Source organism: Sylvia atricapilla, chromosome 4 (genome assembly GCF_009819655.1).
Source record: "Sylvia atricapilla isolate bSylAtr1 chromosome 4, bSylAtr1.pri, whole genome shotgun sequence".
NCBI classification, from domain to species: Eukaryota; Metazoa; Chordata; class Aves; order Passeriformes; family Sylviidae; genus Sylvia; species Sylvia atricapilla.
The window spans coordinates 20,321,127-20,349,007 of NC_089143.1; the positions used below are offsets into that span (position 1 = coordinate 20,321,127).

At 41.3% G+C, this 27,881-nt stretch overlaps 2 protein-coding genes across 6 annotated transcripts in view; one reads left to right on the forward strand and one right to left on the reverse strand.

Moving 5' to 3' along the window:
• CRMP1 (collapsin response mediator protein 1) overlaps positions 1 to 20,545 on the forward strand; it is a 49,422-nt gene extending 28,877 nt beyond the window's left edge. For all 3 annotated transcript variants that reach the window (XM_066317242.1, XM_066317244.1, XM_066317243.1), the window contains 10 exons: positions 270 to 331; positions 1,914 to 1,994; positions 5,194 to 5,262; positions 7,274 to 7,394; positions 8,451 to 8,607; positions 12,792 to 12,933; positions 14,465 to 14,635; positions 15,803 to 15,982; positions 18,459 to 18,624; positions 20,290 to 20,545. In XM_066317242.1, the coding sequence (XP_066173339.1) occupies positions 270 to 331; positions 1,914 to 1,994; positions 5,194 to 5,262; positions 7,274 to 7,394; positions 8,451 to 8,607; positions 12,792 to 12,933; positions 14,465 to 14,635; positions 15,803 to 15,982; positions 18,459 to 18,624; positions 20,290 to 20,381 (1,241 nt within the window). In that variant the 3' untranslated portion in view covers positions 20,382 to 20,545. The remainder of the gene's footprint in view (positions 1 to 269; positions 332 to 1,913; positions 1,995 to 5,193; positions 5,263 to 7,273; positions 7,395 to 8,450; positions 8,608 to 12,791; positions 12,934 to 14,464; positions 14,636 to 15,802; positions 15,983 to 18,458; positions 18,625 to 20,289) is intronic.
• Positions 20,546 to 26,536: 5,991 nt separating this feature from the next.
• Positions 26,537 to 27,881, reverse strand: part of EVC (EvC ciliary complex subunit 1) — a 49,764-nt gene continuing 48,419 nt past the window's right edge. For all 3 annotated transcript variants that reach the window (XM_066317247.1, XM_066317246.1, XM_066317245.1), the window contains one exon: positions 26,537 to 27,521. The gene's annotated coding sequence lies outside the window, so the exon portion shown is untranslated. The remainder of the gene's footprint in view (positions 27,522 to 27,881) is intronic.

A 27,881-nucleotide genomic window follows, 5' to 3' on the forward strand; every position in this document is an offset into this window, starting at 1 on the left:
AAGCAGTCCTCTTTGCAGTGGTGGCTGGGTTAGTCCAGGGATGAACACAGGCTACCCACAGGAAAAAATGCCTCCAGAGAAGAGGGCATCCAGGCTTCTAGTCCTAGCAGCTGTAATGTAGCTGTGAAGCCATGCTTGATTTTTGGCAGTCACTAGTGAAAAGCCTAGTCCAGACATACTCTATTACTTACTTTTCCTGAAGTTTTTGTTCAAATACAATTTAAGAATACACTTACATGGCAACACCTTTGAATTTTGTCTTGGAACAGGTGTGAACTCTTTTCAAGTCTACATGGCGTACAAAGATCTCTACCAAATGTCCGACAGCCAGGTATTGCTATGAATGCTTTTCATTGCCGTGATCTGTCCTCTCTTTTCTCATTTCCCAACACTTGAGCTGCTGAGGTTGAATCCCAGAGAAACATTCTCACTTGCCTGATTGGCACTGGGAGAAATGTGCTGTGGTGGTTTACTCTCTGGAGGGTCAGTGCTGAGCTGTGTAGAACACCTCCATGTGCGTGACATTTACCTTCTGTCGGGATCTTCTGGTGTCTCCCAACATTGCAGCCACTCAGCTCAGCTCAGGATTTCACTCATTTTATTTTGCAGTAACCTTTCAAGAACTTAAGGTCAGAGAGAGAGAAAATGATGAAGCACTCAAGGCAGTGGCAGTTCTGAGGTTTCAAGAGTTTTGTGGTTGCTGTAAGCAGCTAAATGGAGTTGCTCTTTGGGGGAGGTGGCCTTTTCTCATTAGGGCTGGAGATAACAATGAGCTTGTTTGTCCAGAGCTCATTACAGATTCCAGACTCTTCAGCTTTCCCATTCATACAGGGACAATGGCATCTGTTAGTAATAATAATGTTTGTTTATTCTGTTGATAAAATGTTTCTTTCTTACTCCCAGAGCTACAGCTCTTAGTCTCTTAAATAACCGTTGTTACGCCTCCAACACATGTGGTTTTAATTGGAATTTTGGACATAATAATTTATAAATATTCTCTGAGAGGGCAGTGCCTGTTAAATTCAACTCCCTGTTGGAATTTCAAAGAGGAATATATCAAAATGTTTAATGTGTGGCTGGACTAATGGCTGTTACCTTGCTTAAATGTCCCTGTTGCAAGCTACATATATTGCAGCTCATTCAATGCTGCCTGAAGTGCCCTAGTGTAAAAGTAGATGCTGGAGAACCTTTGTCTTCCATATTTAATCTGTGTTTGAAAACTGGGCTCCCATGGTACTGAAATGTGGTTTTAAAAAAGGGACACATAAACTGAATACTTTTTTGGAATGGAAACTGTATTTCAGTAGATGTGTGCTCAAAAATTACTAGTAAAAGCAAAAGGATCAACTGCTGCTCTTTATGGATGGATGTTGAATCTTAGAAAGCAATTAAAAAACCAAGGATGCTCTAGAGAAAATACTGCAACTTTTAATATCAGAATTAAAGATGTTGCTGAAAGCTCAACAATGACGACTCTAAAAAGATGGAGCAAAATGCCTGCACTTCAGAAAAAAGATGTTCTAGTCATACTAAAAGTGTCTGTAGTATATGGCAATAATTCTATTTTACATTTTGCTAACACTACAGAAAAGAGGGTCACTAAACTCAGCGCTGTGTGGGAGGGCACAGGGAGGTGGCCCTGCAGTGCAGGGGCTGGGGCAGACTCTGTCCCAGGGAAATCCAGCCCTGCTCAGGGCTGTTGACCCTGTCTTGGTGCAGCTGGTGTGTACAGGGGTGGGTAAGTCAACACCAGTCAGTGAAGCTCAGGTTGTGTGTAGAAAAGAGATTATTTGCTATTCACCAATATAATTACCAGCATAGAAGGTACAAAACTGAGGTGAAGAGACAGGTCTGAATGTTAGGTAATGTGTTTTCCTTCTTCAGCAGTGTTTCCTTCTTTGTACTATCTGCAGCTTTATGAAGCCTTTACCTTTCTAAAGAGTCTTGGGGCTGTTATCCTGGTCCATGCTGAAAATGGAGACTTGATAGCTCAGGTGAGTGAACCATCATTTGTGCTTCACTTTGTGACATGGTAGATACAAGAGAGGAGAAGTTAAATAGGCCAGTCAGAGAATGGGTAGGAAGAAGGGAAAGAACCTTAATTGAACCTAATGCCCTGCACATTGCTGGTATAAAGCCTGGGATAAGAGAGTGGGGGTCCTTTTGCATTAATTGGCAGAGCATCCTTGAGACAGGGCAATGATCCAGATAGCTTCTTGCCTTGGCAGCAGATGAGGACTAGATAAGGGGGGCAGAAGGAAGCAAGAAGACTTTTTCTGAATCCAGGAGATACAAGTGAAGCAGAACAATGTACAGCCTTGTTCACAGATTTTGGGTACAAAAAGAGGATCTGAAAGCTTTATACTAAAGTCTTTTGCTGTAGCTATCAGCATAAGCAACACAGTGAGTTTGAAGCAGGTATTAAAGCTCACAGACCTATTTATTTTTGAGAATATTCTTATAAATCTCTGAAGTTTGAGAATAAGAACTACTGTGACCTTGTAGACATTTCAAAAATGTGTGTTTAAGTATAATCCATGCTCTTAGAAGATGCGTCTCAGAACGGAGAAGCTGGGCTCAAGTTCAGAATGTTCCATTAAAGCCCCCTGGATTTCCAGTGCAGTGCCTGCAGGTCAGGTGCTCTGGGAGCTGCAGTCCTCTCACTGGGCTGTGCCATGGCTCTGATCACTGCCACAACATGGGAAGAGGAAACCCAAGGACAGCAGTTGATAGTAAACCTCCCATTGGTTTTTCAGAGGCCAGGGTCCCCCTCTAAAACAGAAGGGGCAGGTTTGGGTGGGTGTTGTTCTGATGCTCTATTTGTGACAGATGAGCGTTTGATGGCTGTTGCAGAGATGTCTCACTCCCCTGATCCCTCGTACGTGCATCGAGCCTCTCTTAGGTCAGTGAGGCTCTGAGTGAGCCATCTGATTTATCTGCTGAGCTGCTTATCTGCTGGCTTATCTGCTAAGGACTGGGCTGCAGAGCTGACAAGGAAATTACAGCAGCTAAAGCTGTCTTTGAGATCTGGACAAGGCAACCCACCTTGACTCACGTGTGAGGGAGAACCTCAAGGGAATGTTTGAGTTGTTGGGCAGTGTGTACACTCTTGCCTTGGGTGTATTTTGTTTTCCCCTCTGTGGGAAAAACATATCTCCATCTGCCTGGTTGGAGTTTACCTCCTTTGAGATCTGTCTTTCACTTTTAACTTCGAGTTTCACCAGAATAACCATGGTGTCAAAAGTTACTAGTAAGGAGTCAGCAGGCACATACAGTGCAGTTGTGTCCTGCCCCCACTGAAACTAGGTGACAACCCTCGTTTGAATTCAAGAGAGGAAAAAACCTGACTTCTCACGAAGTTTAGCATGAATAAAAACTACTAAATACATAATTTATAGTTTTAATACAACATAAATTATCCAGTGGAATTAAAATGACTAATAATAAGAAGCATGATTAAGTCAATATTACTGTAGGAGAGGCAAAATAAAACAAATCAAATGGCACCTGTGGTGTTTTGGTACATTGCCCATTAAAATAGAGGCGCGATCATGGAATTGCATTTTTTGGATAGAAATCTATGTCAGTTGCATTTTTCTCTGATCAGCCTTAATATACAGGCATTGAATATGAGCAGACAGGACAGAAAAATTATTAGGAAAAGAGGAAGTAGTAATCAAATATAAGTTATGTTATACATCAACATATTTGTTCATCATTGCCATGTTTCATAAAATCAGTCTTTCTCTATGCTTTTATTTAGAAGAATTATTTGGATAATGAAAAGAAACCTCCCTGCACATAGGTTTTTTAGGACTGTCCTGTGTGAAAATACAAGTTTGATCTTATCAAACAAATATTCTAGTTAATTAGCACTATTAAATCAACTTACAGCAGATAATTTATCATATGATCTTTTATTATTACTTCCTTCAAGATGCAAATGTGTCTTACTTTGTGTATTTATTCTGTACCAACTTGATATTTTTTACATGGTTGTAACTTCATTTTATTGCTGTATTTCAGTTATCTGAAGTCTTTAACTTGCACTGTTCAGAGCTGGTGCATTAATGATCCAGAACAGCTGTTTTTAAGAACAACTATGAAACCTCATGTTTTTGTAACCAAAATGTTCTTACACAGTAAAATTAATGCACTTCTGTTAATGCCTCTTCAGCCTTGATTGACTGCAGCAAAGGCTAAAGTATATATGAATGTTAACTTGTTCAGTTTTACTGGAGTGTGTTGGCAATGTGTGAGCTTTTCACCCTCAGGGACCTGGGATCAGATATTTATTAGTTCACACATTCAAATATGTTCAGTAACTTCATCCTGGTCTCTAGGGGACATTTGTCTGTGTCACAGAGCCATTACATCGTTGATCTGGGCTCATTAGAGCCCTGTGGGCAGGGCAGACCAGGGCCCGAAGTACAGCAGCAGCTCTGGTCCCACTTCTGCGCTGCTGTCAGGCCTGGACCAACCTCACATGAAAAGGAGCTGACCACCAGTTTCTGCAAAAAAGGAAATTTATTCCAATAACACTGCTTTGCCTTAAATTAAGTGAAGCTTTTGTCTATTAAAAAAAAAAAAATCTCACTGCTGTGAAGCTGGATAGCACAGATTTTTTTTTTTCTGACAAACCCCCATTGGTCCTGAGATGGGCTCTTTGATGAGGGCATGGTGCGCTTGCAACTGGAGGGCACTGTTTTGTTTTATAAAAGTATAATTTTGGGGATTCACTGTGTAGGAAGAAAGTGTTACAGAAAACTGAAATGCTAAAAGTTTAAGAAAGTGCTTTGTAAATTGCAACCAGAGAGGAACTTGAGCAAGTAAATAGGGAATGGCAGGCTGGAAGTACCCATAATTACCATTTCGTCTATTGGTTGAAGCCCATTCCCTGGGCTGGTGTCATGGTGTCAAGTAGGACTTTCTGGAGGGCAGAGGAGGTTTCTGATGGTGCAGCTCAATGGCTTGGGGCACAAATATGCTCAATCACACAACAGAGACCACTGCTGTTGTGCTGGTGTGGTGTGGGACCAGTTTAGAGCCAGTGCTTTCAGTGTTCAGTGGGCTTTGCAGCTGCATTTACACTGAAAGGGGCAGTCAGACCATGTGGCTGTTCCTCTCCCTGAGGATGCTGGGTGCACAGGTCTCATCCTGGAGCTGGGTCAGCATTTGTCTCTTACTCTGCAGGAACAAAAGCGTATTCTGGAGATGGGAATCACTGGACCAGAGGGACATGCCCTGAGCAGGCCAGAAGAGGTGAGAGACTCTGCTCTTTTTGTCATTTGTGGAAGTATTTTGTCAAACATGTACTGTAGGACCTTTGCTTCTGTATGTGCAGATGATGGATGGGTGCATCAGGGAAGGCAGAGGTCTGCTTCTCCCACTGCCTTTTCCAGTATTACTCCAAGTCTGAAAAGTCCAGGTCATTTCAACTTGTTTGTTTGCCTTAGAAGCCCTTTGGATGCTGCAGCAGGTGCATTCCCTTAGTCCAGGGATAAACATGTCCGTGTGCACTCAGGAGTCTCAGCTCCTGCTGCCCCCGGGCATGGGTGTCCATGTATTTTTTAAATGTGACCTTTGTGTTTTGATTTGTGATGACAAAAAAATGGGCTTATTAGGGTAAAAATCAGCAGTGCAGCTTGAGGATTAGTCCTCAGAGTAACTGCATTTGTTAAAATGCTTGGGTTGAAAACCTATAAGATACGTGTGCACATCTATACTGTGCATATGCATACACCCACATATAGATCTGCTTTCATGCTGGCAGATATATTGGTGTCAGATTTGCAGGCTGTAGAGATGCAAACACGTGAGAATGGAAAGATGCTGTGAGGCAGCTTGTTTTGTGCAACTCCCTTATAATAAAATCTGGGCTCCGGTGCGGATTGTCTCAGGCATCTGGAAAGGGTTTTTTTAATGCCAAGGAAAATGTGGAGACATGAGAATGTCCCCTAAAATACACAGCTCAGACCCGTTAATGGGATGTGGAGGGCAGTAGTGGGAAGTGACTGCTTTCCTAGAAGACTAAAGAGACGAGATCCTGGGGATTTGAGGCTGAACTTGAAGAGGTTGTTGTGGTTTGCAGATCTTTATTTAACTTCTCCCCAAGGCAAAAGGAACCAGATTAATTGGCCACATTCTTCTATTGAATTGCTTATGTATTTTTTCATTTCACTGTTCTACTAAAATTATTCTAAAAGGATTGAGTTGTTTCCCCTTAACAACAACAGGGGCCTAAGGAAAATTTGCATTTGCAGTTTCCAGAAAGCAATTTCACTAAGCTCTAGTGCTGCAGTGCAGAGGCCATGCCTCCTTTCCTGCTCTCTAAAGGTGCATTTAGGGTTTCCAGAGCAAATGTTTTGATACAGGTCCTAGCACAAACTGAAGCAGTCTGATTTAAGGAAATATATTTTACAAAACTGTAAAGGATTAATCCATGTGGTTTTGGAAAGTCTAAGTTGCTCAACTTTTCTAGCAAAACTCTTGCACAGAAATTTCTTTCTGTGCAATTTCTGTGCACCGAGTCACTATTTCAGTTACAACAGGGTTTTTCATATTAAAATGCCAATACTGTGAGTCCATCTGGGAAGGATCTGGTATAAAACTGATGTCTGGGGAAAGGAGTCTCCAGAGTTGCTGGGAAATACTGCTTCTCCATCTGAAGATGCTTGCTTTGTGTGCCTACGTCCCAGATGGCTCTCTGGGAGGAGATTGCTTTTATGCTTGCTGACAGAGGGGACTTACTGGGCACTGCTTCAAAGGCTTCTGTGGATTATGGGCTAAATTCACTTCATAGTGTTGAAGTTGCTGTTTGAGAATTCTTTACATTCACTGTCACCATTATGTAAAGATTAGGGTAAGCTGCTCAGAGGTTGTCTCCGAGCAGGGGCAAAATTTTCTTGCTTTGTTGTCCTGTTAGCTGCCTGGTAGGAGTCTGAACCAGGAAGGTGGGAGGAAGGTATGGAGGAGCTGCATCAGCTGCTTGGATATGGCCTTTCCTGGGGTGCAGGGAGCCAGGGAACTGTGTTTGTGCTGGGGCAGCTATACCTTGCTAGTGAGTACAGCCTGGCTGTGGTTACTGCTAGTGCCGAGTGTTTGAGGTTGGGTTAGTTCCCTGTTTCCAAGCACTGTGTCTCTCTCTATGGAAAAATCAGAATCAACCCCTGAAGAGTTGTTGCTGAACACTTAGAAATATGGTGCAGTCCTCCCACTGATTTTTTCTTAAAACCGCATTTGCAGTTAACTTTTCCCTCCTTCTTTTGCTCAGCTTGAAGCAGAAGCAGTGTTCCGTGCCATCACGATTGCCAGTCGAATAAACTGCCCAGTGTACATCACCAAGGTAATGAGTAAGAGTGCAGCTGATATCATTGCACTGGCCAGGAAGAGAGGTAAGTGACTTTCTTTGCTCCCCCAAACTCATTTTTTTTGTTGAATAGAAACTGTCAAAAAACTTGTACATGTTCACCCAAATGACAGGCTTTAGGGAGAGGTTACTAAAGAATGGTAGCACGATCACAGACTAAATATTTATGGCTGGAAAGGATGAGGGGAAATCCCTTTATGTTTTTAAGTTGAGCATCTCTCCCCACAAACTGTCCTCTTGAATTGTAAGTCTTCTCTATCCTGTTTTCCCTGTTACATTTACCTTAGACTGCTGTATCTCTGTTCATGGTAGGGAGATACTTTATTCCTAATGGCACATCCTCCATATCAGTATTTCAGGCTGTCACTCTCTGAGATGTGGTTTGGGCAGTGGCCCTGCTGTTAGAGATGTGTGGAGCTTGCTCCTGGCTTTGCTGCTGGAAGCTGGACCCCTCTGATGTGCACTGCAGGCTGGCCCTGCTTGCTGGGGCTGTGGTGGGATCCAGGTTGCAAAGCACCCAAAAGGGCCTTGTGAGCCTAAAGGTGCTTCCAAAGCTGCGTTTGCAAGTCAGGACTGTTCTGCTGGTTGGGACTACAAAGCTCGTGAGCAATATGGAAAAGCCAAAGAGCAAATTATTGTCTTGATGTTTGTATTCTTGGGGACTTGGAGTGTGGTGCTGGGGACCGTATGCTGCTATTTGCTGGTGCTGTGCCCAACCTGGGAGTGGTAAAAAGGCATCTGCCTGCTGAAGTGATCCACCATCCAGTGTGCTCTGAGCTGCAGTAACACAGAGAACATGGCTGTGATTAAAACAGTACAAATTAAAAGCAGGTCTGAACTGTCTCCTTCTGAATTAGAAAGAAAGATTTGTAAATAGGCTGATCAAAAGCATGTAGAGCTCAGCGAGACTCCTGATTAATTTTTTATCATACAGACAAAGCCAGGGTTGTTTAATTTCCTGGGAGCTGCACTAGCCATGTAGCAATGCCTGAATTATACATGGTTGCATGCAGCAAGCAGTGTCATGTGCTGAAGAGAGAGTGGGTTGTAATAGTTCCTGTATATCCTTGCTTTCTCCAAGGTCCCCTTGTTTTTGGAGAACCGATCACTGCCAGCTTGGGGACAGATGGGACACATTACTGGAGCAAAAACTGGGCCAAGGCTGCAGCTTTTGTGACCTCACCACCTCTGAGCCCTGACCCTACCACTCCAGACCACTTAAATTCGCTCTTAGCATGGTAAGACTTCCTCTTTTTTTTTACAGGATGACAATGAGACAAGTGCAAAAGCCATATGGCATGAAGCCTCTAGGGATCAGCCTGGTTTCCTTTAGACCAGTCTCATACATGAAAACAGCAGAGAAGGGACAGAGAAAACCTGGGATAGTTACATCCTTATGCTTAGGCTGTCAGTCAAGTGAGCAGTCATGGGCACTCCAGTTGCTGATAGAGAGGCAGTTGCTGGCTATTCAGGAATTAATTATTTTTCTTTCTGTTTTCAAGCGATTCCTAGTTTTACAACTAGATTGTCAGGACTTCAAACTGGCCTTCTCCCTAGTTTTCAGTTTTCTTTAGCTAAATTGTTGATACATGATGAGATGGCACCCTCACTGTCTAGCATAAGCAAAAACCTGGATAAATCCCCATCTTTGAGAACAGACTCAATTTTAAGCCCTAGTCATACTTGACAAGTACAGCTCCTGAAATCAGGGCTGTCCCTGAACGCAGAGATACTAGAACCAAGAAAAATTTCTTGGGGCATTTTTTGTCAAAGCTGGTGCAGGGCTCTCAGCTGTGAGTTCTGAAAATTGGCTTGTCCTAAACTAACTTGTGTTTGCAGCAGAGTTCGGTGGGTTTATCTCCTGCGTATTGAAAAATTCTGACTGGATAGTTTGCTTTCATCTGGGAGGGACCAAAAACATACAAGTTTCCTTGTGTCCAGTTCTTGCAGGCTTCTTATTTTAGCTTGCATTGTGTCTTCATGGCCTCTGGGGTCCTCCAGCTGGAAGAAGGCAAAGATAAGTGGTACATGTAGAGCAGGTATGTCAGGAGAAAGAGGCCAGAGTGTATTACAGGGGAGACTGTGAGGGACTTGGGTGGAGACAGCTGGAGATTGAAGGCCATCTCTTGACAGGATAGGGATGTGAGCTGACTGCCTTCAGCTTGGCAGGGAGAGTTTAATCACTAGGCAGGTGAAAGCAATATGGACAGCAGAGCAAGAAGTGTCTTTCACATGTAGAAAAGAAAGTATCAGCAATGCCAGAAACCCGGACTGTAAATCCATCTCTGAAAGTATTTGCTGCCTGTAGCCAACTGTGGGTCTTCTTTAGCTTAAGCAAAAGACCATCTGCTCTGAAATGATATAGAAATTCACAGCTGAAGCCCCAGCAGGACAGATTGCTAGGGCTGGAGTGAGGAACCTGACTTATCACTCATATCCTAATTTACCTCCATGTGGTGGCACCCACCTCACCTCCTGCCTCCCCTTTCTGGGGTTTCCAGTGCCCTAGACAGAGCAGTGAAATTTGAACCTTGAAAGTGACCATCTTTGGAGCAGCTGCCTGGAAGGTGGGTAGGCACACACATGTGACAGGAGGGTGCCATCAGTCAGTGCCACATCTCCCCTTGCACACGATGGGTGAGGTTGTGCAGCCCACCAGAGCCCTCCCACCTGCTCTAAAGATGCTGCAGCTGAGCTCTAAGTTACATATGGCTCTGGTAAGAATATGCAGCACTTCTCTTCTGACAGTCTGATGGCAAAAATGTTTTTTCTGTAACTGAGATTTTTGTTATAAATAATGACTCAGAAAAAAAATTACTTTCTTGGTCTGATTCATCACTATCAGCACTGTAAATGGTGAAGTTCACTGTGTGAGAGTAAGGCTCTTAGCACATATAAATGTGTATGACAACGTTTGACTCCTTACTCTGTTAGAGTGGCTATATATGCTTTCCAGAAGAGAGTCCCAGAATAATAGTATGTGGGTCAAAGCAGATTAGCTAAAATAGCAAGAACATTTTTAGAATTGAAATCCAAATAATGAATTTTTTTAACTAACATCAGAAAGACAAACAGAGGACTTAGAGAAGTTTTCATTATTCTCCAAGCATGCAAAAATGGCTTTTTTTTTTTCCGAGTGGCTGAAAATCCTAGATCTTAAATGACAGCAGCTTAGCCTGCTTTCAGTTTTAATACTTCAAATCTATGCTGTGAAACTAAAAAGAACTGTATACTTTATCATTCTGCTCTGTATTCATAGGGAATTTTATGCAAGAATGGTGGTAAAGACAGTATTTCACGTTTATATAGCAATGTTGATTTGGATACCAGTATTTTACATTCATTAAAAAATCCCTACAACATCCTTCCTATGCAAGCATGCAGCATATTGCTTGTGCTTTTTTTCCACAGAAAAGCAGTTCATTTTCCACTGAAAAGCTGAATGTGTAAAACCCCGTCATGTCTCATGGGATTTGCAGATTGAATTTGCCTCATGAGATTAGGTCCTTGTGTCATCTGTGGACCATGCACTTGAGTTAGCTTTGATCTTGCATGGTGTGCTGCTGTATTACTGCAGCTGTGATGTGCCACCTCTTGTGAACCAGAGATGTGAGATCTTGGTGCTACACAGAAGATGTAACTTGCCATGAAAGCCTTGTTTAAGGGGAAGAATAAGATGACAATGTATTGATCTGGCATTTATTTCATGATGATCCCTTCCTGTCCCTCAGTTTTTTAGCTGATGTGATGCTTATCCCCATCTGATAGCAGAGTGTGTCCAGACGGTAGGAGTGCCTGTGGGTTAACCAGGGATGGGCAGCTCTCAAGGGACACGCTTCATTTTTGGAAGTCTTCTATTCATTCGACTGGGGAGTACAGTTCATATCAATAATATCATTAAATGTCAGAGGAGAGTGAATATGGAGTTAAGAAAGCAAGCCCTTCTTGTCTGTGAGGTGTAGGAATTTGTAGTGTGGTGTTAGAAGCACGGCATAACCTCAGGGAAGCAGGCAGTGATACAGGGCCTGGCTGTGGCAGTCAGGTTTTCATGGTTATATCAGTGTGCGGAAAGAACAGACACCACAGGAAGCTTTGCTGTTTAGAAGAGCATCAAAAAGGAAGAAATGGCATTGCAACTTTCTGACTTTATTGTTGTGTTAAAATAAATGAATGTTTAACTAATGAAATTGGCTTAATCCTATGGAGTAACACTAGGCAGTCATTAATAATCAGGAGCAGCTAAAGCATAGTGGCCTTTTCTGTACTGAATTCATGTGTTTAGCTAAAACTGGATGGATGGCTTGTGAGCATGGTGGAGAACCAAAAAAGAGGCCAAGGACTCTTTGTCAGCAATCATAAGGGCTGGCAGCCTAGAAAATGACATTAGAATTACTCATGTGTGACACTTTTTTCTTTTCTACTTGGATATTTTTTAGCTTTTTGGATCTACATTTGTGGACCAGAATCATTCAGTTATTTCAGAGCTGGAATTTACATTATCAGTTAAAGGAAAGGATGACAGGCTCTTGGGGACTTATGGAGTGATGGAAGAGAAATCATAGTGAATGCTAATGTGCTTGCCTCCTGTAAGCTTAATCAAGAGCTAAAAATACAGCATTTCTTGTGGATATTGGAGAACCTTCTTTTTTGTCTTTCTATTTTTCCAAGATTCTGCATATTGATTATGTTCTTCCTCCAGGAAGCAGCTGTGATCCAGTTCTGCTCTCTGCCAAAAAATTTTTCTCTAGGCTGAAAAGCCCAACCTCTTAAATAAAAGCATTATAAATGGTAGCTCTTTTTGCATTTTTCTCCATGCCTTTTTCTGTGTAATACCCTTAAGTTAGATAAATCCAGAACATGTGTTATATTATGCCTTTCGTTGTTTAATTAGAAAACTACCTGATAAAAACCTTATTATTTTCTTGGTTCTCTTTTGGAAGGTGGGATGAGTATTCATGTAAGTTTTGCAAGAAAAATATATGTGCAGGAGAGAAATGCAGGGGAATACATTTGAGGCTCATGACTTTGCACTGTGAAATTTGCCATTATTTTTTTATGTGTTTGTGAATTAATTTATCTTGAGAGTGGCAGACATTTCATACTAGCTTCCTATCATTTCCTTAATCCTGGAGTAATCCTTTGTCCTGGTTAGTGGGCTTTTCCCTGATCTCTGTCCGTAAGCAGCCTGGAACCAGAGGGGGCTGTAATCCAGGAGTTCAGGGTGCTCCTGGGGGAAAGTGGAGATGCCCAGTGCCATTGTTGCTCTCAGTGATCTGTAGCCAGCCTGGAAAGGCTGCTGGCATGATTTACAGCCTGTACCTCTGATGTCTTGAAAGGCTTGAAAGGTCCGTTCACAGCCTGTCTGAGACCAAGGTCACCTTGGTGATGCCTGGTCTAAACCTTCTGTGTGTTAACTCCACAGTGGGGACCTGCAGGTGACGGGAAGTGGACATTGCCCCTATAGCACTGCCCAGAAAGCCATTGGAAAGGACAACTTCACTATGATTCCTGAAGGGGTCAATGGAATTGAGGAAAGGATGACTGTTGTCTGGGACAAGGCTGTAGTAAGTAATTACTTTTATAGACTAAAAGAAAATTGAGTGTTGGCTGAATATTGAGACTCTTGGCCATTGCTTAAGTGACTTTCTGATATATTTCTGAGAATTCCCTGAGAGAATGCTACTGTGAGGTGAATTGCTTGTTTCAAAAACCTCTTCCAGTTTTTTAAACTCAGGGCTGTGTTTCATTTCTGACACTGAAATAGTGTTGTGCTTTATTAGACCTGAGGCTTCCCAGACTCCACTGCTCCATTTTCCATTTGTGTCAGAGCAGATGCTTCCAAGAGATGTGGTATCTGGAGCAATTTAATGGTTTTGAAGTGGACCTCATATAAACGTGATGAATGGATTGTTTGAATTTGAGAAGTGTCTCATCGTTTTTGAAAAATTACCAATGGATGGTAGCTGAGCCTGAGGCTAAATGAGGAAATGCTTTGAAGGAGAGCATAGCACGTAATTCATACTGGCATACTTTGCAGTGGAGTGCCAGTATAAGTCAGGAATTTTTTGATGGTTCCATGGATTCTAGTGTATAATGGTACTCTCCCTCTATTGTCTGTCTCCACGTGCAGACCCTGCACACTCACACACAATCACTGCATTGTGCTGGAATGCACATTGCAGACTGGGAAGTGGCAGTATTTACAGTGCTCTGATGAGCACTTCTCCCTGACTGTATTTCATAACCACTTTATCCAGGGATAGCTATTGAGATTCCAATAACAGAAGCAGCTTCAGATACCTGCCATGTAGGAGCAAAGCAGGGAAGCAAGCAAAACACAGCCAGCTGCTGCTATTTTTTCTTTTGTTACTCTCTCAGTGGGAAGGAACTTCAGGAAGGGCTGCCACGTGGGATTTACAGGTGGTAACATTCAGTCCTGCACCACTGAGTAGCTTATTCTTTAGAAACCTTGTATTTTACCAGGCAGGAAATAAGTGTTTATTTTATATTAAAAGGCTTGGCACTGTTGTTCTTCCTTAGAACATTGTTCTTGCTCATTGCCAGGGAAGACCCCAAAATACTCTACTGAGAAGTCAAAATGCTGTTCTGTACAGTTTCAATTATTATCACTGCCTGTATGCCAAGTTCTGTTGGTGATGACATTTCTCCAGGCAAGGACTTTATAATTGGTTGTACTTAGATGTATAGATCTGACAATAATGATAATAGAATGGACTTAATTTGCAAGTGTTCCCAAAAGTGTTGGAATCTTGATCTTTTGTTACATCTCGTAACACTCATATAAATTTGTCTGATTTAAAATTGCTTAAATATTTAAATAGAAATTACTGGGACTAGCAACAAACCACCTAGGCTTCAGTGTGTAGAGAAAGGGATCCCAGATAGCTGAGCACTTTGGGTGGTATCATGTGCACCAAGGTTTCACTGGCTGTCCTGTGTGATTCAATCTGTTTCATGCAACATCACCATATCTATAAAGGGATGCCTTCCAATATCTCTCTGACCTTTCAGTACTCTGAATAATAAATCCTCATTTTCATAAGTGTGTTTTGCTCAAATCCCATTGTTTTTTAGGCCACAGGCAAGATGGACGAGAGCCAGTTTGTAGCTGTCACCAGCACCAATGCTGCCAAAATCTTTAATCTGTACCCAAGAAAAGGCCGGATTGCTGTGGGATCCGATGCTGATGTTGTCATTTGGGACCCTGATAAGGTGAAGACTATAACAGCCAAAAGCCATAAATCGGTAAGGAGGAAATGAAAACCAGCAAGAAAAAAGAAATGTCACTGTTTTTCGGCTGTTGATCTAAATCATGTGAACACCAATAGTCCAGGATACAGATGAATGGGGTGACTGCCTACTCCTGTTCTGAAATGGGTTAATGTTTCAGGGCACGAGAGTATTGCAGTCCTGTGTTGGAAGCATTGTGATCAGGAAGGATTTCTTTTCTCTATGATATACTTTTGCACTATTTAATTTTTGCATGCTTGTGGGAGATCTATTAATAGGTGTGAATCAGCAGCTCTGCGGCTGAGGTTAATAAGGCTGTGAGGATAAATTTAAAACCAGCTTTTTTTTTCTTACCTACAAAACACCTGAAATTATAAATTGCAGGATTAAATTAACAGTATTTAAAACTATGACAGATGATTAAATGCTTTGATAATACAAATGTTTTGATAATATTTTGAAGCTTTAATCAGCTTCATGGTTGAATTTTTCTGTTTAATTCCATAGAATTATCACATATTTCTTTGCCCTCAGTGCAGAGTACCAGTGACTGACAGTTGCTTTCATTTTGACTCTGATAGATTTTATCTTATATGTTGTCTATCCCGAAGTTATCTTACTGTTTAATGCTTTGGTCCTTTGTATTGGGCAATTCTTCAAAAAGTTTTATTGAAAATCCAGTATTGCATTTTTATATTAAAAAGACAAAAACATTTATAAAACTCTAAAAAGTAAATTTGGGTGATTCAGTTTCTATTTCTCTGTCTTTGGATCTCTCTGTATTTTCAAGAAAGTAAAATGTGCTTTTTGAAATCTGCTTACACAGTTACAGCAGATGCATAGTGGGACCATGTCCTCTGGGTATGCAGCAGCTGAGTCACAATTTTCCTTCCTAATAGGGCTATCATTCTTCTAAATGCTCTGGTTAGATACAGCCAATTTTCAAAAACAAGTAAAATCCTTGATGGAAAATGAAAAACAGAAAGGAAATGGCTCATCCAGGAAAGTCTGATCAAAAGGATCCTTAAAATAATTCCATATCAAAATGCATTGCTTTTCCTTCATACAAAACAATTTTATATACTTCTAATGTCAGTTGTCTAAAATTATGACTACAAATGTACCTGTTGTAAGTTACTAATGGAAAGAAGTCTTGCAGTGAATATGTTGGTTGATCCTCAGGCCATTGAGTACAACATCTTTGAAGGAATGGAGTGCCATGGTGCCCCACTCGTGGTCATAAGCCAAGGGAAGATTGTGTTTGAAGATGGAAATCTGCACGTAAATAAAGGAATGGGCCGCTTCATCCCTCGCAAACCTTTCCCTGAATATCTTTATCAGCGCATCAAAATCAGGAATAAGGTAACGTCAGACCCTATTTAATCTTCTTTGTAGCCAAACCCTCTTGGAAGCACAGTAGCAACTGTTTTTAGTATTGTTGTGCTGAGTCCATATCAGATGGACTGTATATGACTTGCTTAAAAATGACCACAAAACTGGTTGCAGTTGTGAACTCATCTAACTTAGTATTAACACCATGAGCTTCAGCAGGTAGAACATATAATTGCCAGTTGGCATAATTGCCTTATGTCCAGCAATACCTAATGTCAGGGCTTTTGAAGAGAGGTGAAATAATGATAAAATTTACTTTCAGTTAAAATTCAGGAGAAGAGAAAGCTTCTTTTGAGATAGGGTTAGGCAGAATAAAAACAGAATTTTAAATTGCATACTGAACTGCTACACTGCAGAGAAGAAAAGCATGTCAGCCAGAGATTCTCATTATATTGGACATTTCTGAACTGTTGGTAGTGCATTTGCTGGGCTGTGTATTAACAGCATTAATGGCTCAGAAAACTTTTCTCATTTGTTTAATAAAAACTTGGGAAATGACCAACATTAAAACTGGATCACCTCTGGTTTTGAATTGTATCAGTGCCTATCTGTTGAAAACCAATTGGCTGGACACTAGTTTGGAGTTGTTTGGAAATTGCTTCTTGTCACTGAGCAGGAAAGTCACTGTGTGAGCACAGGTAATGAGAAAAATTAACTAAACCTCATATTTTCTTCAGCTTAGCATATACCATAGGCTGTGATACTGGCAGCTGAAATTAAGCTTTCAAGCAGGTTAATAGGTTTTTATCTTTCATCATTTATTATACAAATTCTATCAAGCTGCAGAAGAAAGGCCTGCACTTCTTAGAAGAAAAGGCATTGTAAAAAGCAAATTCACCTGCAAAAATTTTGCAAAATACCAACCAGTGTGGCATTTTTTTACATTATCCGTGTAGATGATACAGGCCTTCTCTTCACACTCACTGCTTAAGACTTCAGTGCCTGGGAGTGCGACATAAATTAGCAACAAAGTCATCAAAACAGTGAAACAAGCATCAAAGATTAGTGTCTTGTAGCAGGAGTTTGAACAAAATTACCTGGGCTAAATAACCTGTGTCTTGCAAGTGGGCCTAGATTTTGGGAGACCTTTGATACTTGGGCAGGGTCTGCAGACACACAAAGGGACTGATATTTTTGCTCCTGCAGCTCCCTCTGCTGCCTGCCGAGAGGGAGAGCAGAGTCAGGCCCACATTTCTTTTCCCACTGTAATACATAATTCTTTTCCCAAATTTGATCTGCTGGAAATATTTAGAAAAACCCATTGATGGTTTTATAAGCTGCTGTATGTGCACAGCAGAGGAATATAGAAAAACTTGTCAAGCAAGGGACTGCAAAACTGAACTGGCACAGGTTGGCAGTATAAACTTAACCCTGGAGCAGGGAGAGCAGTATAAATTCGGGCCTCTGTGGGTCCCTGGAAAATGGATTCATTGCTGTGGTTGGCAGCTGCTCTCTTCTGGGCATTAGTTTTGGTTCCCTGTGCAAGACAGTGGCTCTTCTGAGCCTGATGTCCCTGTCATCAAAAGAAAGTAAAATGCACTGATTACTTTGAGAGCTGGATCAAACCCCTGTGAGTATAGTACAGTATTTTAATTTCACTTTTAACCTGTTGGGGAAATTTCTCTGAAACCATAATTGTGTAAGACACAGATTTCTGATCTTTTTGATGAGCTTTGCATTCTGCAATTCAGTGGCTCCAGGCTCTCTGAAAACTGGAACTGTTACTATTAAAATATTATTTCCTATATTCCTATGGTTTTAAGGCCAGTGAAGTTGTTTTGCTTGTCTTTTCTAATATTTCCTGTAAGAACTATACAGGGAAAAAATCTAGAGACTTCAAACTGAAATCAGAGCTCAAATGACAGATGCATTATTGACAAATATTATAAGATAGATCCCCTGCCACAGTCCATAATCACTTTTCCAATTGATGACAGGAAGTAGAACCTTTTGAATTTTAATTTAAAAATTGCCACTGCTTTTCAATGAGTTCTAATAAAGAGAATGAGATCTTTGAAGCGGAGGAGCAGAGGCAATACAGGTAGGAGAGAAATTGCTGCAGCTGGTACTGTGAGTATCAGTTGTGCTGCAATGCAAGTGTGACTCGGCAGCTGAATGAAGAGAGATGATTGTAACAGATCTTTTGTAAAATAACCAGGTCACACCTGTTCTTTTGAATCCTACTTCTCCCCTTTGATTATGAAGGAAGCCTGATGAGAAACTCTCTCATCATTTTTATGTATATAAAAATTGAGAGAGCAAGCTGTATAATTTCCTTTATATATAAAGCAAATTGCAGTTTACTTTATATATAAAGTACAGATGTATTGTTAATTCAGCCAGTGCAGAATATAGCTCTGTGCTCACTACTCTCTTCCTACAGTGATCATTAGGCAGCATCATTTGAGCATTCAGTGTCTGGATTTTTACTCTCCTCTTGTTTTAGGTGGGAGGACTGCAAGGAGTCTCCAGAGGAATGTATGATGGACCTGTGTATGAAATCCCAGCTACGCCAAAATATGCAACTCCTGCACCTTCAACTAAATCTTCCCCTGCCAAAAACCAGCCCCCACCAATCAGAAACCTCCATCAATCCAATTTCAGCTTATCAGGTAAGTCAGTCTGACTAATGAAAAACCTTTTAAAGCCATGAGTATGGATTACTGGTGATAAATTTCAATTATAATTATTTCTTTAGCCAACTATAAAAGGATTATATATTTTCATATACATGCATATACTTACCTATATTTAAGTATAGACATATTTTTATGTGTTCATTGCCTTGAGATATTTTACATATTTCCAAATATTCAAAATGTTTGCAATCTGAAATTTTCTTTGTGTCAATCTTTTAATATTATTTACCTGGCCCATTGCAATTAGCTGAGTTCTCTGGTTGATGTGACTGAAGCCCCTTGGTGGTGTGCAGAGCTGATGGGACTCGGGTGTGGTGCAACCTGTGATGTCAGACATCTCAGGCTGTATCATCAGCAACTGCTAGATATGGAAACCTCAACTGTCCTTGTCCATGGTCATAAGCCATGTGCAGAAGTTGTTCATAAGCAGATTGGAGTATTTCTTATCCTCTGCTCTTGGTTCCCAAAACACTTTCCATGTTGCATAGGAAACAGACTGAAAAATCATCCTTTGGGGTTGCTGGAAATAATTCTTGTTATCTGAAGACAATTACAAGTGTGTCAAATCTTTATTCTTCAAAAGTCTACAGCCCCAGTGGTGAATAATGCATTCATATGATGTTATGAAAGTCATTGGATTTTCTCCCTTGTGGGAGCTGATGGTGGGATTTTCCTACTTTACAGACCCTCTCTTTAGAAACTAAATGAAACTTGTGTAAAAAAGCCCTAGGAGATCAAATATTTTAAAAACCCTTCTAATAAGGTGAGGTGTATTTTTGCCCATACACTTGGGGCCATGATGAGCATATACAGATCGATCAATCGATCGATCGATCTATCTATCTCATATATATATAGAAGGTATACCAAACAAAAATTGCTTAGAAAGTTCACATAGTAGTAATAACCAGTAACTGGGATTTTTCATAAGCATCTGAAGCTGTGACTTCACAGTGCACTGCTGGATCTTGGGTACTACCAAGGCATTTAGTGGTGCAAATTTGATCTGAATGATGCAAACACAAAATTAAGCGGAAACAGAGACTATAGTAATATTTTAAATTACCCCACGCATTTTACATTGCATTTACAAAACTGGGTGTGATCAGGCAATATTTAGCCTGTCAGAAAGCTTGCTGTCCCCTTAAACATAACCTTTCAGCATTTAAAATGAAGTTTGAAGTTTGCATCAGCTCAGCACACATTTCCTCATGGATTTATGATTGCTAACATCAGATTCACTGAACTGTTGCCCCATGGACTCAGTAGGAACATATACTCTGAGTCAGTGAGGCAGGTTTGTAAAGTTGACTCTGCATGTATGTGTTTCGGGGTATTTTTTGTAGTTAGTGATACTTCCTGTCAGGTCTGATGTCACAAAGAGAACCAGTCTGTAGGCTGTCATTGGCTCTTCAAGTAAGTGAAAAATGTAGCGTGAGCATTATTCTGATGCTAAACATTTAATCCCACACTTCTCATTGAAGGCAGAAATGTGCCTTGAAGGTCTGTTCAGCACTCCCGTCAGGCTCAAGAGAAACCAGCTGATGGTGGTGTGGGGGAAGTGTAGGCAGGTAAAACCTCAGTCCTGATGGTTCAATCCCTTTCATAGCTTTGTCTCCTCATTTTCTGTTGTTGCAGGAGCTCAGATTGATGACAACAACCCACGCCGTACCGGCCACCGCATCGTGGCACCTCCTGGTGGGCGCTCTAACATTACCAGTCTTGGCTGAAAAATGATGGACAGAAACACAAGGATGAAGGATCATGGGAATAATGTCCATTCCCTTCAATATCTGTGTTATCGAGCCCACAGTTTTATTTGGTACTAACAGAAATAAAAAAACGAAATGTCTTTTTTTTTTTTTTCTTTTTTTTCCTTTTTTTTTTTTTTTTTTTTTTTTTTTTTGGTATAGAAAGAGGTGATAATAGTGTGGTGTGTTTGCTTGGAACTACTTGCCTCACAATTGTGCTTTCATGCCATAGTCACCTTAAAGCATGGTGCTTCCATTGCCCCTTTAGTGACTACAGGTTTTAGCTTTGTCTCGTAACTGAATGATGGTTCCTTTGCACCTTTTCGCTGTATTAGAGTAGTTAATGCATGTTACTGAGTTATTTATGCAAGTTGCATTCTGTGAGTGAGTCCTTTTAGAACACATTGCCAACAATTGACTAGACACAATGCCAAGATTAATGTCTGTATTTGAGAAACAGCACCAAAAACACTAATGAAGGAAGAAAATGGCCATCTGGAAAGTAAGCAGTAGAGTAATATAGACAGCCTCTGTTTAATCTTTAATTTATTATAAACCCAAGAAGCACTTCTCTTAAGACACAGAAACTCATCGGGACACGTAATGACAAATGGTCTCCGTAGCACCTGTCTGTTCCCACTCGGTACATTCCAAGTCTGTGTCCTTCTTGTTTCCATTTTAGACAGAGCCATAATTTTTACATACCAATGCCATTGCCACCCCTGCAGGGATCTCTCCACCTGGGCAGTAGTGCTCTCCTTCTGCATGAGATTTTTGGTACTTACAGATAATCCAAGTTGCTGTCGGATTTTTAAAGTTTTTGTACAAACTTTTTCCTTTGTAATCACATGCATTTTTACTTACTCTACCGTATCAAGATCTACTAGTTGTGGTTCAATTTCTGAATTCAAAGCTTGTGAAATAAAGGAAATTAATTGATGGGTAAGTGTCTTCCTCTGCTTTCCAGTGCTGTGACTCAATGACTGAAAATTTGGAATGGAAGAACTCAAGAGAAATTGTCTTTCCGGTTGACATCATGCAGTGGAAGGAACCTCCTTAGATCATAAGTGTTGATAAATGTATAGGTCTGCATATGCATACTATAGCATTATATAGTATGTCTTACTAAACAGTGCTCACAGTAAATGTACTTACTAAAAATTGTACTTACTGTTGACTAAAATGTACTTACTAATGGTTGGATTTAATCTTAGAGTTCTTTTCCAACCTTAGCAAGTCTGTGGTTCTGTGACATTGCAACTGCCTCAGTTTTGCCGTAATGAGATACAAACTTTCTCCCAAAGACCTTCAGATTTACATCTTATTTGCCTAAAGGCATAATTCATTGCCATCATCTTCATCTGCAGTACAGAACCACTACCCAGTGCTGCAGTTTGACCTAAGCTATATTTGACTTCACTGGGGTTTTCTCTGCTGACTGAGCTGTGTCCAGAACAACATGCTGCAGGTAAGGTGAGGGAAGTGGACTTGAATTCTCTGAGAGTGAAGAAGTATTTCTCCTTGTCTTTTTGACTCTCACAAACTGTGTAAAGAAACCTTATCTCCTGTCACTTTTTGCTTGTCTGATGGTGTTGCAGATGCTGTGGGAAGTGTGGGCTACAGTGGAAGTGGGGTGCTGTGAGATTAGCAGGTCAACAAACACCTCCCCTTGTGCTACTTTGCCTTTATTCACACTACAAAGCTGCAGCAGGAAAAGTTGCAGCAGTGGGATGCCACTGGAGTGGTTTTATCAGTGGCACTGCTTGACCGCTGAACACCCATCCATCTCACTCATGCAGCAGTAACTTGTGATGGCACAGCTCATGTGGTGCATGCCAGGTGCATATGAGGCGTAACAGTTGTGGGAAGTAGCCTACCTGGAGCCTGTCATTCTGAAACTAACATTTTGTCACCTCCAGCTTGCCTGGGAAAAGAACTGCTACCCTGCAAAAGTCCATTTTGGTCAGCTTGATCTGAAACCTGGCAGCAGAGCCTGGTCTGAAGAACCATCTTTTCCTTTGGCTTTGAGCTGAACTGGAGAAATATTGCAATTCAGTCTGCGGTGAACTGAATTTGTTGCTCCCAAAAAAAGAGGAAAATAAGGCTTTCCGGAGCAATCCCTTCTGCTAAGAATTCAAATTCATGTTTCTTACTGCCTGCAGAGTGCCCTCATCCTCAGGCCTCCTTGCTTATTTTGTGGTTCAGATATTTTATATGATATGAATTAAAATAAATTGCTCACTTGGTGGTTCAGTTTTTTATAGGAAGTAAAATTACAGTAGCAGAGAAGCCTGAGGACAGTGTACCCTGGAATAACCTACAGCCTAGCAGGTAAGGCAGTCCTGAAATGCCGAGTCTCCATCTGCCTTGTCCTATTCCGACCCATTTGCTATGAGTGCTGACAGCCAGCAACAGTTGCAGTCATGTAACACTGACAGTAGAAATACAGCTGGTTTGTGAAGCTATGTGGCAAATCTGACAGCATGAAAATTTCAGAAGGTTGCTATTTCCTTATTGCATCTCTTGCATGTTTTTTTGCAAGTAGCAATGGTTGCTCACCTCCAAATAAAACTTCCCCTCAATGTATGAGGCTTGTCACACTAGAGGTAGCAGAAATAATTACTGTGTAACTCATGTTGAGATTCCACTTTTCCTACACACATAACAGCATCCTAAACCAAAACCCCTTTGCCTACAAGATGGTCAAAGATTCACTGTTAACATGCATTTATTTTTTCTCAGTGAAGTGTCTGTGAATAAATACATGTGGGTGTTTTGAGAGAAATTTCATGGTTCAGTGCTCCCGTGTGAACAAGACTGTGCCTGTCAGGTCAATGTGACTGCCGTGATGATTCCAAGAAGAAGTAGCCTAAGCCCCTGCAGCCTGGCTGCTCCTGCCATGGCACTGCAGAGGGGCAGCCTGCAGGCAGCCCGTGGATCCTGAGCTGTGCCTTACCAGGTGAGGTGAAGGATGCCTCACCTGGATGGTTTCTGTGATTCCATCAGAGATGGCATGTGCCATTGCTCAGGGACAGCCGAACAAAGCAAGTTAAGAGGTGCTTCTCTTACCACCTGAAGTCTATTTCATATCAATGTCCCTGCCCCTACATCACTAACCTGTCCTTAAAAAAAAACCCACTAGCAGTAAAGAAAATGTGGATTAGCTGGTGATTCTGAGTACATCCTGCAGAATAGGAAACTGCACTTGAGTTTGCTGCCTTGCAGGAACACCAAGCTGGGAGATGTAAACTTGGTGAGGAGCTGCTGTTACCTCAACTACAGCTGGAAGCAGTGCAGAGCTTTCAGGCTTTCTGAATAGCCAAACCTCTAAAAATCTGCTGCAGCCTATGACCTTTAAATACCTGATGTAGCTCTAATGATGTAAAACTGCTCTTCCCTATTGCTATTTGCAGTAGTCTCCTTAAAATTAGTCCCTATGACCTGCCTGGGAACTATCTTTGTTAAGTGATGTGAAAGGGAAGGCTAGATCCATGAATTGTTTTCTGAGTGTATTTTGGACCAGTTTGTTTCGTGTTACAGTTTGTCTGCTACCAGAGCGACACAGTTAAATGTTTAAATTCTAGTGTTTATAGCAAATCCTGCTAATTATGGTGCTAAGACTGTACCAAAACTGACAGCTGTCCCAGCCTTAAGTGTTTCTCCTGGCAGTATACTGGTCTTTGTCCTCAAGAACTAAAATCTCAGACTAGACCAGGTCAGATGACCATCTGCTCTGGGTTCCAGCAGCCAACAACACAAGCTTGACGGATGTCAGAAGAGCAAGAATATAAAGCTAATCCTCCTGTAAGCATTTGCTTAATTTCCAGTGCCTTGTAATTTCTTGAGAAGCAGCAGCATCTTTGTAGCTCCCAGTGAATTTGTTTGCCATACACTTGCTAAGGGGCATTTAAACCCATGTGAAATCCTGCAACTAAAGGCTTCCTGGAGCAAGGAAATGCACAGCTTAATGCACAATGGTGAAGGGTTGATCTAGTCCTCTTGGCACCAGCTATTTCTTGTCATTTAGACCTGGCATGGTTCTCAAAGACCTCACATGGCAACAGCCTTACAGACCCAAGGGAGTGGCAAGAAGAATTCACTAGCTTGTCATGATTTCATAAACATTTGTCCAAGGAAAACTCTTTGTGGTAAAAAATATCTACACAGATATTCATCTATCTGTGTATCTAAATATACAATGGTAGTAATAACACTGTAGATGTTACATTTTAAAAACCCTAAAATTAAATCAATCAATATATTAACTAATTTTAAATAAATTTATTTTAAAAATTAAATATTAGAAATATCACAAATCGGCATGGTAGAGACAACTGCATATTTAGGACATCAGTCTGGAATAACAGGGATTTAATTCAAGTTGTGTCTTAATCCTGTGTAATTGTCAAGGAGGTTAAAAAAAAAAATAAAAAAATCCCAGGCTCAACAGAACACTAGATTCTGCGTTTTTTTTATATTTTGGATAAGGAAGTGTCCATGAATTCAGTGCTTGCATCTGAATTCACCTCCTCCCAAAAAATCAGGGATATTCTGAACGCACTGTGCTCTGTTCCATATTTCCTTCCCTCTGCGCTTACTACTAAGCTACCAGTCCTTGTTCATCTATTCTTGGTAAAAAAAAATTAATCTTCCTCATCTAAACAAACTGACTTTAGGACAGTCGTTTATCATGGTCATGATGAACTTTTCAACAAACTTTCCAGAGAAATTTCAGTGATGGCATTGAGGGCTGTTGGGAGAGGGGTGTATGGGAGATGGAATAATGTTACCCCCAGTGTTTAAAAGTCGGAAGAAAAAGACATGACATTTTCCCTTAAACTTCTGCAGTGTTTTTGATATGTACCTGTAAAGCATGATCAAACCTCCATATTATCCTTTCCAGAATAAAGAGGGTGATTTATAGATTTACACTATAAACTGAGTGTTCTGAGCTGTGACTGGTGCGTAGGTATGCCATTTTCCCCTAGTTCGAGTCTGTGATTCTCTATCATAACATAAAAGTTCAACAGTATTAACAGCAAAGCAACTGCTCTGAGGTTTTTTTTAGCAATTTCTGCACTTTTTTCTAGGTCCAGTTAATTCCTGCCTTGTTCAATATCTGTCTCACTGACAGACAGTGACGGCAAGTGGCACACTATGCCCATCTGCACATGACATTAAACAGGAACTCGGTGTATCCACGGGGAAACTCAAGGGGACCGAAGTCACTACCGGGGACAAGAGTAGCGGGTGTTTTGACAGGAGATTGTTAATGTGACGGTGGGAGAAAAGCCAGGTCTGCAGAAACGCCATCGCAGGAAAGTCGGGCAGATGGAAGGCCGGGGGCGCTCGGGGGATCGCACGGGGCACAGGGACGCTCCTTGGCGGAGCTCCTGCCCGCCTCCTCCGCCAGCGAGGGGATGGGAACACTGCGAGCTGCCCGGGAGAGGGCACTGCTGCCCTGCTTTTGGGACAACCCCAACCTTCTTTCCCGATGCAGAGAAAGAGCAATTTCAAGGCGGTCTGGCCAAAGCACAGCACAGGGGAGAGCCCACTCGAGTAACCAGGAACCCGCTCGGGGGATTCTGCTGCACCCTGAGTGTGGCAGGAGCTGCTGCTGCCCTGAGCGGTTCGGAGAACCATCAGCTCTAATGGTAAACACTCCATGGGTACAGAGAGCACTGCAGAGTGAAACGTGTACAACCAACCCAACGGGAATGCATTGCTTCTGAGACAACCACCCCGCCCTCCCCCCCCCCCCCAACCAACCAAACAAACAAACAACACACCCACACCAAAACCAAAATAAGCAAAAACCCAACCCGCCTCAACCCAACCAAACAAAAATCCGCAAAACCAAACAAACAATCCAACAACAACAATGACAAAAAAACGCACCAAGAATAAGCCCCGACTAAAACATCCAGATCAGGAAGGCAGAGATACCACAGAGCCAAATGCTGAAACACCAGAATCAAACGCTTGAAAGGGTACAATTTAGATTTTTTTTACAGCTGAGATGAAAATGAACCATTTAACACGCATGTGTAACAGGCCTGGTGAACTCGTATGTAAGGCTGCACTTTTGTCTGAGGCAAGATGTAGTACTTTCCATCCTCCACCAAAGAACAACCTTTTCATTCAACAAAATATATGTTTATTTTTAAAAAGACAGAATACTCCCACTTCATGAAAGCTGTAGGATTGCTTAAGTGGGGCAATTTATTACACAATACAGGTGCTCTGTACAGCCAGTAAGAATTAACTGCTTTGCATAACAAGAATTTCCCATAGGAAACGTAATGAGCATAACAAAGTATATTGGAAACAAAAGGGTGCACTTATGGAAGAAGACTAGAAGCTGAAGTACAAAAAGTGAAAGTTTTTCTTATTTTCCCTAATAGTAACAATTTGAATTCTAAGACAAAGGCAGAGAAATACATATATAAAAATCTGTGTACAAATTTTAAAATGCATGCATAGGATGGAAGCACAAAATTTAAGAAGAGACAGACTAAACGACATCTTTTGATGTACCAGTACCATCTGAAGCCTGTTTACATATTATCTACATTTTTAATCTCTTTTTCTTAGGCCAAAGTAGCATTCAGAAAATGACTCAATATGCCACCTCTCAGGCTCAAATGTAAACAGTACATCACCATTGTGATGAAACTTTACTGAGGTACACTGACCTGGGCCCAGCATGCATCCATTCTTCTACAAGTGCACTTTTCTCAGGTTTATTCCAAATCTAAAACTGTCTCCTCAGCATATTATCCAAGCAATCTCAAAGAGCTTGTATGCAAGCAAGACTTCCTTGTTCCCCCTTAACAAAACCAAGAAGGAATGTTTTATTAACACCTAAAGGAAGTTGGGATGGATTCTTGGTCTGTGGCTAAAAAAGATTTATGGGTTATTATTGATTTTCTTCATTGTTCCTCAGCAAAGCAGCTCAGTAAGTACCTATAGCTGCTGAGATTCCCCAGAAGAATGCCTCGTACACTGTGTTCAGACAGCTCAGTCAAAAGCTTTTACTACCTGCTGCCTTTCTTTTTTAACATCTTTGAGTTTTTCCTTCGTTCAGTCTCCCCTTCATGTGAACTCTGTGATATCTCTCTGAAAGAATAAATAAGAAAAAGAAAACAAAATTGCAGACAGTTTTTAAAATGCTATACTTCCCTCTTAAGCTAAATTAATTTTAGTAAATGAAATGTGCTTGCTATATAACTCCTACACTCACTGGTTTCAGCTGCCTCTGTTGAGGCTGCCAAAAGAAAGTTGCAAAAAACATAAACGTTCCTTTGTTTGGTCCCTGTTCCCCACACACGTATCCCTTGTTGGCTGTGGGAAAGGAGTGCGTGAAAAGGGTTGATGCCATCAGGGAAAGGAGCCTTCTCCTGAAGTCAGTCCCAGGCTGAGGTCACTCAGGGGATAAATACTTTTCCCCAAAGGCCTGTGGCTCCTGAGAACCAACTG